The sequence below is a fragment of the Octopus bimaculoides genome, chromosome 11 (genome assembly GCF_046866305.1).
Source record: "Octopus bimaculoides isolate indiv1 chromosome 11, ASM4686630v1, whole genome shotgun sequence".
Taxonomy (NCBI): domain Eukaryota; kingdom Metazoa; phylum Mollusca; class Cephalopoda; order Octopoda; family Octopodidae; genus Octopus; species Octopus bimaculoides.
In genome coordinates this window covers 35,051,381-35,067,900 of record NC_142938.1, presented here as the reverse complement: position 1 = coordinate 35,067,900, position 16,520 = coordinate 35,051,381, and the positions used below count along the sequence as shown (strand labels likewise).

Below are 16,520 nucleotides of genomic sequence, written 5' to 3'. Positions count from 1 at the left end.
TCAAAAGTTGAAGTATTAATAGTTTTTATTACTAGTTTTTTTAATATTCTAATGTATTGTGTGGCATGCAACAGAGAATGAAAAGTACTGGTCACTGAGAATTTAATGGCTACACTTTTTCATTGCCTTCCTTAATAATTTCCACCTTCCTGTAAAATTCATCAAATTCGTCACCACCATCAGTAAGACTTCCATCAACTTTTATTTTTGTCTCTGCACCATTCATCTCTCCACCAAGGTGGAGAGATGAATTTTCTTCTTACACACCAAATTTTCCATTTCTTCTTACACACACCAAATTTTCCATTTTCTTTTTACAATTTCCCCAGCTCTACGACTTCTACAACTATTCTGGCTTCAATATCAAGTTAAAGTAAATACTTCTCTTTATCCTTCCATGTGGGTACTCTCCAACCAATCATAAATGCTATCTTGTGGAAGGATCCTGAACACCCTCATGTGACTGAAAGTGGACTAACAGATTTCAATAAATAATAACTGTGTGAACTGTCAAGGACAGTTGACACTGTTTTTTTCTGGTTGGTTTAATCATTTTTGATCCCTGTTGGATGTGAGTCACATTGTTAATTATTTGTAGGTCTCCCCTCGTGGGTGTACCTATGATTGTTGATTGCTGAAATTGCTGTTGCTATTTTAACATACGAGCTTGTTGATTTGTGTTTGTTTTCTTCCCATTTATGGGGGAACCTGAGAAGAGAAGAAAAATGGAAATTGGACCAGCAAAAGGCTACAGTTATGCAGCAGCAACTGACAGAGGAGTGGAATCTGAAGCTTCAGAGGTTCATGAGGTGAGGGTAGAACCGAAGAAGCTAAAAGAGTGTGAAAAGTTATTAAAAAGAGAAGGTTATACTTTAAAATTAATGCCACTATATGAACTAAAGAACAGTGTGACAAAAAGAACTGTAATATTTAAAACATTGAAGGTGTCATCGGGAAAAATCAAAATTGCAACTATCAAAGATATTAAAGAGTGCTTGAAAGAAGTTAAAAAGTTCACCACTTTCATCACAAGAGGAAGAAAGTATGGTACGGTGGAGGTGCAATTCGCAACTGAAGACAAAGCGATAAAGCACTCCACTGTAGCTATAAAGATGGAAGAATGGGTACTTTTGCCAACGTACTGTGGCAAGCATGTTGTCAGAGTGAGAGTAGGAAAAGTACCCCTGGGAATAAATGAAACATGCTTGGTAGCAGCGATAATGTTTAACATAGAGAAAGACGCCAAAATACTGAAAGTGACGAGAACCAAAAGGTTAAATTGGTGGGGATTATGGCATAGAGATGGCCATACAAGCAAGTTTAAGTGACTTAAACAAAATTGCAGAGGAAATAATTTTACCTGAGGATGTGAGGCTGAGAGTGGTAGTAGAGAGCAGTATGTTATCAATGCAGGGGAAAAAGGCCATATGAAGGTGAGGTGCCCCTAGAGAGAGGAAGAACAACAGCTGGAACAGTCTGAAGAACAAGAGAAGGAAGATGAAGTGGTGCAAGAGGGTGTGAAGGAGATGGTAGTAACAGAGGAAGCGTTCACAGTGGTTAAAAAAGAAAAACGAAAAGAAAGAGTAAGCTCTTCGCTGGAGAGGCTGTAAAAGAAAAAAAGAAGAGGATAAGGAGGTTGAGAAGGAGGTTGCAAACGAGTTTGAGAAGGAGCTTGAAGAGGAGCTTGAGAAAGAGGAGACAGTAGCAAGGGTACTAGCTATACTAGCGGAGGAGGAAGACTTAGGAGTGAGTGAGCGAGTGAGGCAGGCAGGCAGGCACACGTGCATTCAGGAGGCTAATTATCTATTTATGAATGTGTATGAGATCATTTCCTCGATTCATAGTTGAGAATTGAAACTGTAGCCTAGATTTTACCATGGCATTTTTTCTTTGTTTTGGCGTTGGTCAACTTTATCTTAGTTTCTTTTGAGGTTAAAATAGATAAAGGAGTAACATTCCTTTGTTCTCAAACATACATTGACTGATAGGTATAAATGACAGCTCTCATAGAACATCAGCAGTCAGTCTTTCTTTATTTCCACACACTGCATGGTAGTTAGTTTTTCCTTCACTTCCACACACTGCACAGCTTCACCTTCTAGCAAACATATAGCTTGTCCTACCAGACACACATTCATCTAAGGGCAAATAAACATTACATTGTTGTCATCCTCCTTATACCATTAGACTGCTGGCAATTGCTATCAAGTCTTGTATTACTGACCATACATACAAATAAAACTAAACAAAATTTTTCTTTTCAATGTTCATTATTACACTGTCTCTTGAAGCAATTGAATTGTAATATAACCTGTTACAAATGTATTATTTTTAATACTATATTTTTTTTTGTGATGCAGTTGCTCTTTTCTTATTGCTACTTTTACCACTGTTTTCTCTACTCATTTCACATTGGCCTTGCTTAAAGCTTTGGCTCACTCTACTTCGCATCTTCTATTTTTAACATTCTCCTGATCCTACTTCTTTTCCCCCATTTTTATTACTGTTGTGGAGGACACCCTGAATGAGAGAAGTGGGCTGTTCCACCACAAATAAATAGTGGACAGACACAACAACTGGTTTCAGCCAGCGAGGTACGCCATTCAGACCAGTCACGCAGATGACGAAGTATGTTGTTATAATGCAGGACATAACAATTACTAAAAAGAATACTTCTAACTTAATGATTTTAAAAAATAGCATTCTATGTGTACATTTACTTTGTTTTTCCATTTTCTTTCCTCATCTTCTTTCATCTTGAATACCATCCCTTCCTTTTCACATAACCAGAGCAATTGGTTGTTTTACCATCTCTCTTTAATTCCAGCTTCCTCCTTCTCCATCTGCTTTGTATTCCAGACTTCTAGTTCTATCATATGACACTCATAACACTTATATTTACGTTACACTCACTCCCAATAGGGCCAACAATTTTAACATGTTTGAATGATGATAGGTTAAAGTGAGAACAGCTGATGTGACATGTCTGTTATCAAACGATGATTGAATCCTTCTTTTCAAGTGCTGAATACCATCTCTCCTTCCCATGTTCCCTCCCACATCCCTTTCCCAGTTCTCAGAGTTGGCACTATCAATGTAGGCACATTGAAAGGTAGGTCTAGTGAAATTGTTGAAATACTTGAACGGAAGTGTGTTGAGATGCTTGAAGGGAGGTATGTTGCATTCAAGAGGTAAGGTGGAGAGGAGCTTCAACCAGGTTCCTCACAAGCAAGACACATAAGTATAAAATCTTCTGGGAAGGTAACAGCAATGGGGCAGGTGGTGTGGACATACTTCTTTCAGAGAAATGGGTGGATAAGGTCACAGATGTAGTCAGACTCAACTAATCTTTCAGAACAGTATAACAATTATCTCTGCCTATGCCCCATAAGCGGGCCTACCAAATGAACAAAAGGACCACATTTATTATATTTTTCTGCAGGCTACCTCAAAGACAAGTGACAATGAGCTTGTCTTCATAGCTGTGGTTTCCAATGGGCATGTCGGGTAGCAGCCCAGTATCTTCCATGGGAGCCATGGAATTGGTTCCTAAAGTAGAGAGGAGACAAGGCTACTGGAGTTCTGTGATACGAATAACCTATTGATTTGTAACACCAACTTCAGGAAGACAGCCAGCTGCCTGATAACCTAACAATCAGGTGACTACGCTAGCCAGATCAATTACATTCTCACCAGACAGCAGGGTACATGGTTGGTCCTAAATATAAAGACCTTTTCTAGTGAAGAATGTACCCCCCGCCAACATAGACTAGTCATTAGTGACTTTAGATTTCAGGCCAGAAGGATGCCACGAAGTAGAGCAATCTGAAAAAAAGAGGATTTGGAAGCTTAATGACCCTTCATATGGTCAGAGATTTAGGGACATCCTAATTGAGAAATTTAATGAGAGGAAGAAGGAACTACAGGCTTGTAATATAGAGGGCCAGTGAATTTCTGCAGGACAACTTGCTGAGTGCAATAGACTAAATCTGTGGCTGGTGCAAAGTCCCATCCAGACCTAGGGTGATATGGTGATGCAACTTGCATTTAATGATTCTGCAAGGAGGCTTGGAAATGCCATTATAAAAGACTTCTGAACATGGAGAATGAATGGGGAGAGGAGAGTCTACCAAATGTTGACCCAATTGAGGGACTAGCTATCCAAATCTACAGTACCTTGATAGAAAACACAATTAAGGATATGAAGACAGGGAAAGCCCTCAGTCCATCAGGAATCACCACTGAAATGCTTAAAATATCTGTCAGTGTGGGTCGTGGACTAGTCACCGGTATTGTAAATCAGGTGGTACACTAAGGAGTCATAGCCAATGACTGGTGTAGCAGCACCATAGACAACTACTACAAAGGTAAAAGTAATGCCTTAGATAGAAATAATTACAGCGATATCAAATTGTTGAATCAGGCGATGAAAGTTATGGAGAGGGTAATAGGGAGAGAGTTAGTTTAGATGAGATGCAGTTTGATTTTGTGCCAGGGAGAAGCACCACTGATGCTTTATTTCTGGTAAGGCAGCTGCAGGAGAAATACACGACCAAAGATAAACCTTGGCTTTTGTTGACTTGGAGAAAGCCTTTGACTGAGTCCCCTAATCCCTTATCTGGTGGTCAATGTGAAAACTGGGGATAGATGAGTGGTTGGTGAGGGCTGTACAAGCCATGTACAGGGACGCTGTTAGTAAGTGAGGGGTGGCAATGAGTACAGCAAAGAATTCAGGGTACAAGTAGGGGTTCATGGAGGATCGGTCCTTAACTCCCTCTTGTTCATCCAGGCAATAACAGAGGAATTTAAAACAGGCTGCCCCAGGGAGTTCCTCTATGTTGATGACCTAGCTCTTATAGCTGAATCACTACCTGAACTAGAGAAGAAGTTTCAGGTATGGAAGCAAGGTCTAGAATGAAAGGACCTTAGAATTAACCTTGCAAAAACCAAAGTGTTAGTAAGTAGGAAGGCAGATAAATCACAAATCCCTTCAGGTAGACGGCACTGCTTGATCAGTAAAATAAGGTATAAGAAGAAACTTGTAAGATGTACCAGGTGTAAGCTATGGACACATAAGAGGTGCAACAATATCACAAGAAGGTTAACAGGGAAACTAGTATTTGTGTGTAAAAGATGCACAGGTACAATAAACACTGAAAATATACAGAAAATAGACTCCATCAACTGCCAGCAGAGTAAGATAGTGGTAGTAGATAGCTTCTGTTATCTAGGTCAGGGGTTTTCAAACTGTGGTCCGAAGACCACAGGGGGTCCGCAGACCACAGGGGGTCCGCAAGGACAAGACAGGGGTTCTGTGGGCAGCAAATACTTTTTATGGGCAATTTGATTTTATATATGTTTTTTAATTGAAATCTTTTTTCTTATATTTTGTAAATGTAAGTGCATGAAATAACAGGTAAATAATTTTGTAATATATCCTAAAAGTCCCATCGATTAAAACAATTAAGTTGTCACTTGAGCATTGATTGCATGTCAGGAATTCCATTCACATTAATTATGGTTCGAGACATAAGAAAAGTGGGAATTTATGCTTTTTTGCATTAAAGTATTTGCTGAGTTAAGACTGTTTAGTCAGATCCAAAGAAGCACACAGGTGCTGTCACGTAATTGTTAAATACACTTTGTTAATTTACAAATCCAGTGAAGTTCAAATTATAAATTTTCAGTGTCTGAATATCTGATTTTTATTTATTAATGTTCCTAAATGGCATAAAACCTACATTATCGCCCATTATATGTCAACTTTATTTATATGAAAATTATTTTACACATGCAAGAGCTTCACGTTCAAATTTTCAGTGTGCAAGCGTTACCCATGGATAAATTTTTGAAACGGAAAGCTCATGATGAAATCAACTCAGAATCTGATACAGAGACAGAAGAGATTGTTCAGAAAAATAAATTAAGAAAATACGACGTGGAGTATATTCGATTTGGATTCATTGAAAGTGTGTCTAATGCTAACAGACCACAGTGTTTACTTTGTCATAAGCTGTTGTCGAATGAAGCCTTGAAACCAGCTAAATTGCAGCGACATTTAACAACACCACATCCTCAATTTGCCACAAAACCAAAAAGTTTTTTTGAAAGAAAAAAGGATGCATATTTAAAAGAGACAACAACTTTTAAAATGTCAATAACATCAAATTATAAACTACTACAGGCATCTTATTTAGTGGCACTGAAAGTGGCTTGTGCTAAGAAGGCCCATAATATTGCTGAAGAACTTGTATTGCCCTGTGCAATAGACATGTGTGAGGCAGTTTTGGATGGAAAATGTGCTGTGAAATTGAATGCTGTGCCGCTGTCAGATAACACAATTGTGCGAAGAATAGAAGATATGTCAAAAGATATAAAATCTCAGTTAATTGACAGAGTGAAAATAAGCTTTTTTGCATTACAACTTGATGAAAGCACAGATATTACCAGTGAATCTCAATTTATGGTGTATGTGCGATATTGTTGGGAAAGTGAAATGCTTGAAGATTTTCTATTTTGCTATCCTATGCCCACTAGAACAACTGGGGAAGAAGTTTTCAAAGTATTGGACTCTTTTCTTTTTCAATCAGGCTTGTTATGGAGCCAGTGTATTGGCATATGTACAGATGGGGTGGTATCAATGACCGGTATTCACTCGGGTGTTGTGGGATATATTAAGAAAGTAGCACCTAACGTCACTGCAACACATTGCATGATTCATCGAGAAGCTCTGGTTGCCAAAAAAATGAATGCTTCTTTGTCCAAAGTCTTGTCATGTTGTATTAAAGTGATAAATTTCATTAAAACAAGACCACTGTATAGTCGTTTCTTTGCAATACTCTGTGGTGAGATGGGGGCTGAACATTCAAGTCTGTTGCTTCATACAGAGGTAAGATGGCTTTCACGAGGTAAAACAATTCAGCGTTTATTTGAACTTAGAGAAGAACTGTTGATGTTTTTGTGTGATTATAATGCTGAACTGGCTTCGATAATGGCTGATAAAATTTGGCTTTGCAAAGTTGCTTATCTGGCAGATATATTCAACAAACTTAATGAACTGAATTTATCTCTACAAGGAAGAAATTCAAATATTTTATTTAGTCGTGACAAAATAGAAGCCTTCAAGAAAAAACTGAATATATGGACTACAAAAGTTAGTAAGAAAACTTTAGATATGTTCCCTACACTGGACGAATATCTCAGTAACAATGGTTTGGTTAATGTTGATTTGGTAATTGTAGATATTAAACAACATTTAATTGGGCTGAGGTGGTGAGGCAAGACCTTCGAACATTGGGCCTCACCGAGGCGATGACTACTGACCGAGACCTTTGGAAATGTGCTGTGCGTGAGAAGACCCGGCAAGCCAAGTGAGATCGTTGCCAGTGCCCCTGGACTGGCTCTTGTGCGGGTGGCACATAAGATGTACCATCCTGAGCGTGACCGTTGCCAGTACCGCCTGACTGGCCTTCTAGGGTTTTCGAGCGAGATCGTTGCCAGTGCCCCTGGACTGGCTCTTGTGCGGGTGGCACATAAAAGACACCATTTCGAGCGTGGCCGTTTTCGTGCGGGTAACACGTAAAAGCACCCACTACACTCTCTGAGTGGTTGGCGTTAGGAAGGGCATCCAGCTGTAGAAACTCTGCCAAATTAGATTGGAGCCTGGTGTAGCCATCCGGTTGCACCAGTCCTCAGTCAAATCGTCCAACCCATGCTAGCATGGAAAGCGGACGTTAAACGATGATGATGATGATGATGATGATTTAATATCACTAGGTGAGCATTTTGCCAAATATTTCTTGAAAGATGTTCCAGATAGTATTGAAAATTTTGACTAGATCAGAAATCCGTTTAATGTTGAAATAGCTGATGACATGCTCACAGGAAATGAACTGGAAGAACTGGCTGAAATTTCATGTGACAGAACTTTAAAAATCAGTTTTATGCAGCAACCACTTTCAAAATTCTGGCTTACTGTAGCTTCCGAGTATTCATTGTTATCTCGAAAGATTTTGCTACTGTTTGCAACAACATATTTTTGTGAAGCAGGATTTTTGGCACTGACCAATCTGAAAAACAAATACAGATCCAGACTTGCTCCAGAAAGTGACTTATATGTACGTTTGTCATTAATATCTCCAAGAATTGACAGTTTGTGCAAAGCCAAGCAAACACATCCTTCTCACTAAGTATGTATTAAAAAAATCCTGTGTGTATAATTGACAATAAACCTATTTGTTAAATACTGTTTAATAAATAAATGTAAAAATATATGTTATTTTAAGCAAATATTTATGTATAAATTTCATAAGCGTTTATAAGGGAGTCCCTAACGTAAAGCCTGAAATATAAAGGGGTCCGCAAGTCAAAAAGTTTGAAAACCTCTGATCTAGGTGACCAAGTTAGTAGTGGAGGTGGATCCTTCGAGAGCATAGCTGTGAGAATAAGAATAGGCTGGGCAAAGTTCAGAGAGCTCCTACCTCAGCTGGCAACAAAGAGCCTCTCTCTCAGAGTGAAAGGCAGATTGCATGATGCCAATGTGCAAACAGCTGTGTTACATGGCAGTGAAACATAGGCTGTGACAGCCAAGGATTATGAGTAGGCTTGAAAGAAATGAAGTTAGTGTGCTTCACTGAATGTGCAATATCAGTATGTATGTAGAACAGAGTGTAAGCATCTTGAGAGAAAAGTTGGGCATAAGTGGCATCAGATGTGGTGTGCAAGAGAGACGACTGTGCTGGTATGGTCATGTGATGTGTATGGATAAGAACAGCTGTGTAAAAAAGTGCTGATCTTTAACTGTGGAGGGAACCTGTTGGAGAGGTAGACCCAAGAAGACATGAGACAAGGTGGTGAAGCATGATCTTCAAACTTTTGGCCTCACGGAGGCAATGACTAGTGACCGAGACCTTTGGCAATATGCTGTGCTTGAGATGACCTGTGAAGCCAAGTGAAATCACAGTCATGGCCAATGCTGGTGTCATACAACTGGCACCTGTGCTGGTGGCATGTAAAAAGCACCTTTCAAGCATTGGGCCTCATGGAAGCAAGGTGACTGGTGCCAGTGGCATGTGAAAAGCACCTTTTGAGTGTTGGGTCTCATGGAGGCAATGATGAATGACTGACATCTTTGACATTATACTGTGCTTGTGAAGAAGACCCATCAAGCCAAGTAAAATCACAGTCATGGCAGATACTAGTGTCATACAAATAGCACCCATGCCAGTGACATGAAAAAGCACCAATCACATTCTCAGAGCGGCTGGTGTTGGGAAAGGCATCCAGTTGTAGAAACTATGCCACATCAGAGACTGGAGTCTGGTGCAGCCTTCCAGCTTGCCAGCACTGGTCAAACGGTCCAACCTATGCCAGCATGGACAACGAACATTAAATGATGATGATGATGATGATGATGATGATGATGATGATGATTTCCTTACTCTCAGACTGTAACAAGATAAAACATAATATTCATAAGTATTTTTTGGATTAAGTCCCATTAATTGTATATAGAAATAGCTCAATTCTAAGATTCTAATTGTATATAAAAATAGCTTGACTCTAAGATTCTAATCTATAGATATAAAAATGAGAATGTGTGTCTGTCTGTCTGTGTGAATCCCTAAAACTCGAGAACTACGCAACCAATTTCATTCAAATTTTACACATGCCTTACTTAGGGTTCCAGTTGTGTTTTAGTCAAAAAAAATTATTAACTTCTTGCAGAGTTCGAGCACACGGCAACATAATATCTCCTCCACTATTTAAGTATTACGTGTCAAAAGTGAAACAAAAACACTCATGTCAAATACTTTCACTTTAAAAATGAAACTATTCCACTAACTGAAACAATCACATTTCGATACTGTAATGACAGATACGTTCAGAGAAAGAGAAAGAGAGAGAGAGAGAGAGAGAGAGAGAGAGAGAGAGAGAGAGAGAGAGAGAGAGAGAGAGAGAGATGTATATGTACACGTTATTCCTCTAACTGAAACAATCACATTTCGATACTGTAATGACAGATACTTTCAGAGCGAGAGAGAGAGAGAGAGAGAGATGTATATGTATATATATAGATGTATATGTACACGTATATGTATAGATATAGATATATAGATATAGATCTATAAGCATACATGTATATGTATACATATGTGTAGATGTATATATATAGATGTATATATATAGATGTACATGTAATATGTACACATATATACATATATATACATGCATACAGATATCTATACATATATACACCCATCACACACATACACATGGACACAAACACACACATTAGTCATTTGTTTTCTTATCCAAAACTACGTCAAAAGTACTGAATGGATCTTTATGAAATTTGGATACTTTCACAGAGAGAGAAAGAGCGAAAGAGAAAGACAGAAAGAGAGAGAGAGAGAGATGTATATGTATACATATACATGTATATGTACACCGTTTTGATACTGTAATGACAGATACTTTCAGAGAGAGAGAGAGAGAAAGAGAGAAAGAGAGAGAGACAAAGAGAGAGAGAGAGAGATGTATATGTATACATATAGATGTACACGTATATGTATATATATATATAGATCTATACATACATGTATATGTATACATATGTGTAGATGTATATATATATAGATGTACGTGTAATATGTACACATATATACATATATACATGCATACAGATATCTATACATATATACACCCATCACACACACACACACATGCACACAAACACACACATTAGTCATTTGTTTTCTTATCCAAAACTACGTCAAAAGTACTGAATGGATCTTTATGAAATTTGGAAATTATATTCTTTGCATAACGGCCATAACTCCCATGAAAATTCATATATTTTTGATGTTGATGAAATTTTAACCCGAACATAACAGATGAGCATTATTTAGAAAATGATGTCACACGTTATCGAGGCTACCATTCTTTCTGGATGTGCAAAAGGAGATGACGTTTTTATTCCAAGAATTCCTCTTACTCCATCAGGAGCAGACATTCCTTTTACATTCAGAAGACTACAATTCCCCCTTCGTGTGACTTTTGCCATGTCCATAAACAAATATCAGGGTCAAACACTGTCTGTAGCTGGTCTTCTCTTGGAAGAGCCCTGCTTCTCACATGGACAACTGTATGTTGGCTGCTCAAGAGTGGGCAGCAACAAAAAACCTATTTGTATATGCTCCACAAGGGAAAACAAGGAACATAGTTTACAATGAGGTGTTATAATCACAACAGCAAGAAAGTATGTACATGATCACCTTCTTTTACGAAACTTCATTGACTTTCATATATTTATATTGATATACATATATATACGTGTGTTTGGGTGCGTGTGTGTATATACATCTCTATATATAAAGATGATGCGTAGTCTAGACGGCGTTTTTAGATTTCATTATTCTCTATAACCCGGGCAACGCCGGGTATTTCTGCTAGTTGTATATATAAATAGCTCAATTCTAACAACAAAATGCATGCAAAATGTGCCTGCTTTATTTATTATTGTAAACAATATGACATAGTGGCAGCAGTACAATAATATGCCAGTTACACCTAAAAATTAAAAGAAAAAGAAGGAACAAATGCCAGTCATGAAGAGATAGTAATATGGTAAAATAGTTAATTCTTTCTCATTTTTTTTTTTTGAATACCTAAGCAAATTTGACTCAAACAGCAGGCTACAAAAATGATGGCATCTATAATCTTATTATCAACTTTAGATTGGTTGAATGAATAGGTTGACTTCATGAATTCATTCTTTATTATTAACAAAATGGAAGAAAAGCTAAATTACTGTTATATCTTGCTTAACAAAGAACAAATTGCCATGAATTAATGAAAAATGTGAACATTACTAGTGAGCAGAAAGAATCTTTAGCAAACGTATTTAGAATTTTTGAAGCCCACTTGATACAGAAGCCAAACAAATGGGTTGAACGATTAAAATTCTCATCAATACAGCAAAATGAAAACTCAATCGATGAATATACATTAAAAACAAAAGCTGAAAGATGAAAGAATCCTTGAACAAATAAAAGGATTAAAATGGGCAGATGAAAAAAGAAACATCATAAATAATCAAAATCTTGCACTAGAGGTAAGCATTAAAAGCATAAGGACATATGAAGCGACAATAAAGCACAGAACATGCTACAATGATGTCAGTGTAAAGAAAACAAGTACATGTTATGAAGTAACAACAAAAAATACCAATCAGTGTGGAAGATGTGGGAAGGCTCACAGAAAAAGAAAAGAAGACTAATGCATTTTTAACAGAGAATCCAGAAAATGTCAGAAACTACACCATTTTGAGAAATTTTGCCTTACAAAAGCAACCACATATCAAAACAACAACTTCAGTTCACACAGAAGCAGAAAACAAGACACATACAGGACCAAAAAAAACAAAGCCTGTACAGGCATAGAAAACAAAATATAGATAAGAAAAATGTGAATGCCACTTAAAAATAGAACATGGTTCAGACCAAGAAGAAGACTTGTATTCATACACTACAGAAAATAAAGACAAAAGTCTCAGTAATAGTTAGTACTTGCTATTATAGATTGTAAAGACTCCTATGATAGAAAATACAAAATAGAAATGAAACTAGACACTGGGGACAATGAAAATATACTACCACTCAGGCTTCACAAGCAGATGTGTCCCCAAAAGATTGATAAAAATACTGGAAAACCAACAAGTCTCAAAAGAGAACATACTACCTTATGGGCAGTGAATGGCACCAGGATACCACAACATGGTTCAGCAGTTCTCAGAATTACAAATATAATGGAATGGAAGGTTTATAATACCTGTGGAGTATCACCGTCTCCCATTATAATTATTTATGTAGTTTCAAGGAGCTGGAATGGGTCACCAATTTGTAATGTCTGTGCGAAGTGAGGTGAGGAGAATGACTCCTTAGTACATCACACGGTCGATACAATAAACATAAATAGAATAATGCATATATGTGCCAGAGGGAAAAAGAGATACAAATGGGTAGAATGTTTAAGAGAAGATTTGTTAATATGCTAACATGTGTGATTGTGTGTGCGTCATATATACAGAATAATAGACAGGCCATCATAAGAATGAGATGTATGCATGTGTATGTGGGTATAGACATATGCATGTTAAGAACATATAACGATGGCAATGAAGAAGAGACAGGGAAAGAGTCTATAGCCATCAAAGTGAGGTGTAAGTTCATAGACACAAAAATGATAAATACCAGTTCATAGTCAATTGGACAAAAAATTTGAAATTTTGTATCAAGAAGTTACGGCAATGATGCAGAGCCGGTTGTGGTACATGTCGTATGTGAAGTTATGGCTGTGATGCTGCTGCCTAGGTCACTTGGTACAGGAGTTCTTGCAGGTTGCATATTCACTGTTGATCCATGCGGAAGTAATTCATGAACAGTGCAGTGTTGTAACCAGGGTAAGTTGCTTGTTGAGTTGTGTACGTAGAGAGATGTTGATGTTAGGACGATGGTGGCAACGGAGATGGAGGTCGCCAAATGTTGTTGGACGAAGTTGGTGAGTCTCCACATGGCTGCTGTTGTGTTGTTACTGAAACTGGCTGTGTCTTGTGTGGTCAGTGGCTAGACCTTAAAAAGTCTGGAACCGAAAGACCTCAAGACAAAGAGAAGTTGGGTTTTTATGCGGAGTTGTAGACTCAAAACTGAGTTGAAAACAGGCTGTCACATGTGACCTTATTTAGGGGCTTTGATTGGTTATATGCTGCATATTGGCGTGATAGAGTAAGAGACAAATTGCGCCAATAGCAACCAATCAGAGTAGTGGACACAATGGTATCCAAAATGCAGCCAAAGGCTAACTGTTATCTACTACATTCCTATGTATGTATATTTAATAGAGAGGAAATGAATTTCACTCAAGTGCACGCTACACACATACAAATTCTAACACCTGTCAAGCCAACTCTTTTGTGTGTCACAATGATATAACAATATTAGGTCTAAGGCCTTGTAGAAAGTTGAGCTTGATGCAAATCAGCTGTAGTATAACATCTGATACAAGAAAACAACTGCAAAACATACAAGACTTTGAAAGTAAATACCCTGATGTATTTAAAGATAGTGGAAAATGCCACACCAGTGGTAAAACTTCCAAAAACATATCCAGTGCACTTGAAAGATGAATTGAAGAAGGAATTAGATAAAATGGAAGATATTGGTGTGATCACAAAAGTAAACTGGGTGAATGCAGTTGCATGTAGCAAGGAAAAATGATGGGTTATGTATACGTTTAGATCTAAAACTATTGCAAAAATGCATTAAAAGAACTTACCACAAAACCCCAACCTTAGAGGAAATTTTCCACAAACTAGTAAGTGCTAAATATTTCACAAAATTAGGTGCAAAACATGGGTACCGGGCAATACATCTTGATAGTTAATCAAGTCTGCTTACATGCTCCAATGCACCTTATGACAGGTACAGATATCTAAAGTGTCTATTTGAGCTCAAAGTATCTCTGGAAATTTTTCAGCAAAAAATGGACTAAATACTAGGAAACTGCACCAGGAGTCATTGATATATCTGATGATATTTGCATATATGGAAAAACAATTGGAGAATATCATAAGAACTTGAGAAGGACAATGGATGTCTAGTTTTCAACAAAGGCAAGTGCCAAGTGGGACAAAAACAAATCAAATTTAATGGTCTTATCTAGAATGAAAATGGTTCTTACCTCGATCCAGAAAAATGTGATGTAATCTAAACAAAACCTACACCTACAAACTGTGAAGAATTTGTAGTGACGCCTAACAGCAGTCGCCATTTTGGGAAGTTCGTCCACGCATGCGCAGGGACATGTCTTCCGGAAGGCATGCAGGAAGTCCCTCATACGCATGCATGGTCACCCTATATCAAAGCGTTCCCGCCTTTTCTCAACCTCTTAGTGCTGCAGCTTCGGAGACACAAGGTCACTAAGAGCTGCTCCGTAACTCTACCTTTGAGTCAACGCAAGCTACTTCAGAGGCTGAAGAATGACTTAATCATCCGGCATCGACACCATCTTCACAACAACCATAAAGTGCGACCTGGCTATTCTGTTACCTGAGATGTAGGCTGAGCACCTCATAATAAATATTTGTTATGTTGTTATTCAATTTATCCAGTGTTTTCGTTTTTATTGAAGAGAATTGATTTGTACGGGATAGAGTTATCCAATGATGGTGGCCCTATCGCCTACAAACTTTAGCAATTTCTAGGTATGATCAATATTTATGCCCTTTCATACCAGAGCTCAGTACTAAAACAGCTCCACTAAAATCACTCTTCAGGAAAAGATATTGAATGGCAATGGTGTGACACACATGGAAAAAGTTCTCAAATATTGAAAGACTGTATTTATGGAAACATTTGCCTAGCTATTTCAGGCCTAATGCAAAGACAGTGATCCAGGTAGATTCTAGTATGTTATTCCCAGGTGCAACACTGATCAATGATGGAAAAATTGTTGTATTTGCTAGTAAAAGTCTGACTGATGCTGAGTTAAGATATGAAAATATAGAAAGAGAGCTATTGGCAGTGGTGTTTGGTTGTGAAACATTTCATACATATGTGTATGGAAAAAAGTTCCAAATTGAGTCAGACCACAAATCATTGAAAAACATACAGCACAGAAACATTGCACAAGCACCCATAAGACAGCAGAGAATGTTGTTAAGGATACAACTGCATGATGCTCAAATCAGGCACAAACCAGGTAAAAAAATAAGAGTTCCAGACTATTTATCAAGAATACAGTCAGCACAAGAGATTGAAATTGAACTAGGTCTCACAATACATACTGTTGATATATAAGTATAGAAGTAAATGAGCTCCAAGAAACTACAAAAGATGAAGAACTGAAAATTCTAAAACAAATGATAAATGGATGCCCAGAGACAAAGAAAAATGTACTGAAACTTACAAGAAGTTATTGGTCATTGAAAGAATTTCTGTCAGTACAGGATAGTTTAGTGCCAAAGGGTGAATGCATAATCATACGAAAAAATATGCAAAACAATGTTCTTCAGAGAATCTATGATGCACATCAAGGAATTGAAAAGTGTCAGCTCAAAACTAGTTTATTGGAAGTATAATAGTGTTTATTGAAGGCATCAACAAAAACATCAAAAAGCTGGTATAGTCATGAGAAATATGCAACCAGCAACAAAGAAGAAATGCCAAAGAAACAATGATAATAAAAGAACACTCAATGAGACTGTTCCAAAATAATGTAGCTGACATTTTTGACTTCAATGGTCAACAATTCTTATTCGTTGCCGATCTATACAACAAAATGTTTTTTGTCAAGAGGAGCATCACTAGCTCAAGCTGCATTGAATGTTTCAAAGCAATCTTTGCTACAATGCCTGTATAAAGACAATGCCACATACTTTGTGCTAAATGAGTTCCACAACTTTACCACAAAGTAGGAATTCAACCACATGACATCCCACTCAAGATTTCTACAATTGAATG

The 16,520-nt window shown here is 37.6% G+C and overlaps 2 protein-coding genes across 2 annotated transcripts in view; one reads left to right on the top strand and one right to left on the bottom strand.

Moving 5' to 3' along the window:
* The window catches only part of LOC106880823 (galectin-4), a 154,367-nt gene that overhangs the window by 90,752 nt on the left and 47,095 nt on the right, over positions 1–16,520 (bottom strand). The gene's annotated exons all lie outside the window — the stretch shown is intronic.
* On the top strand, positions 4,457–15,252 carry LOC149133246 (zinc finger BED domain-containing protein 5-like). Its single transcript, XM_089359897.1, has 4 exons — positions 4,457–7,231; positions 7,839–8,117; positions 14,121–14,234; positions 15,190–15,252. Exons 1-4 carry the CDS (start codon positions 5,774–5,776, stop codon positions 15,250–15,252), a joined length of 1,914 nt encoding a protein of 637 aa, XP_089216023.1. The 5' UTR covers positions 4,457–5,773.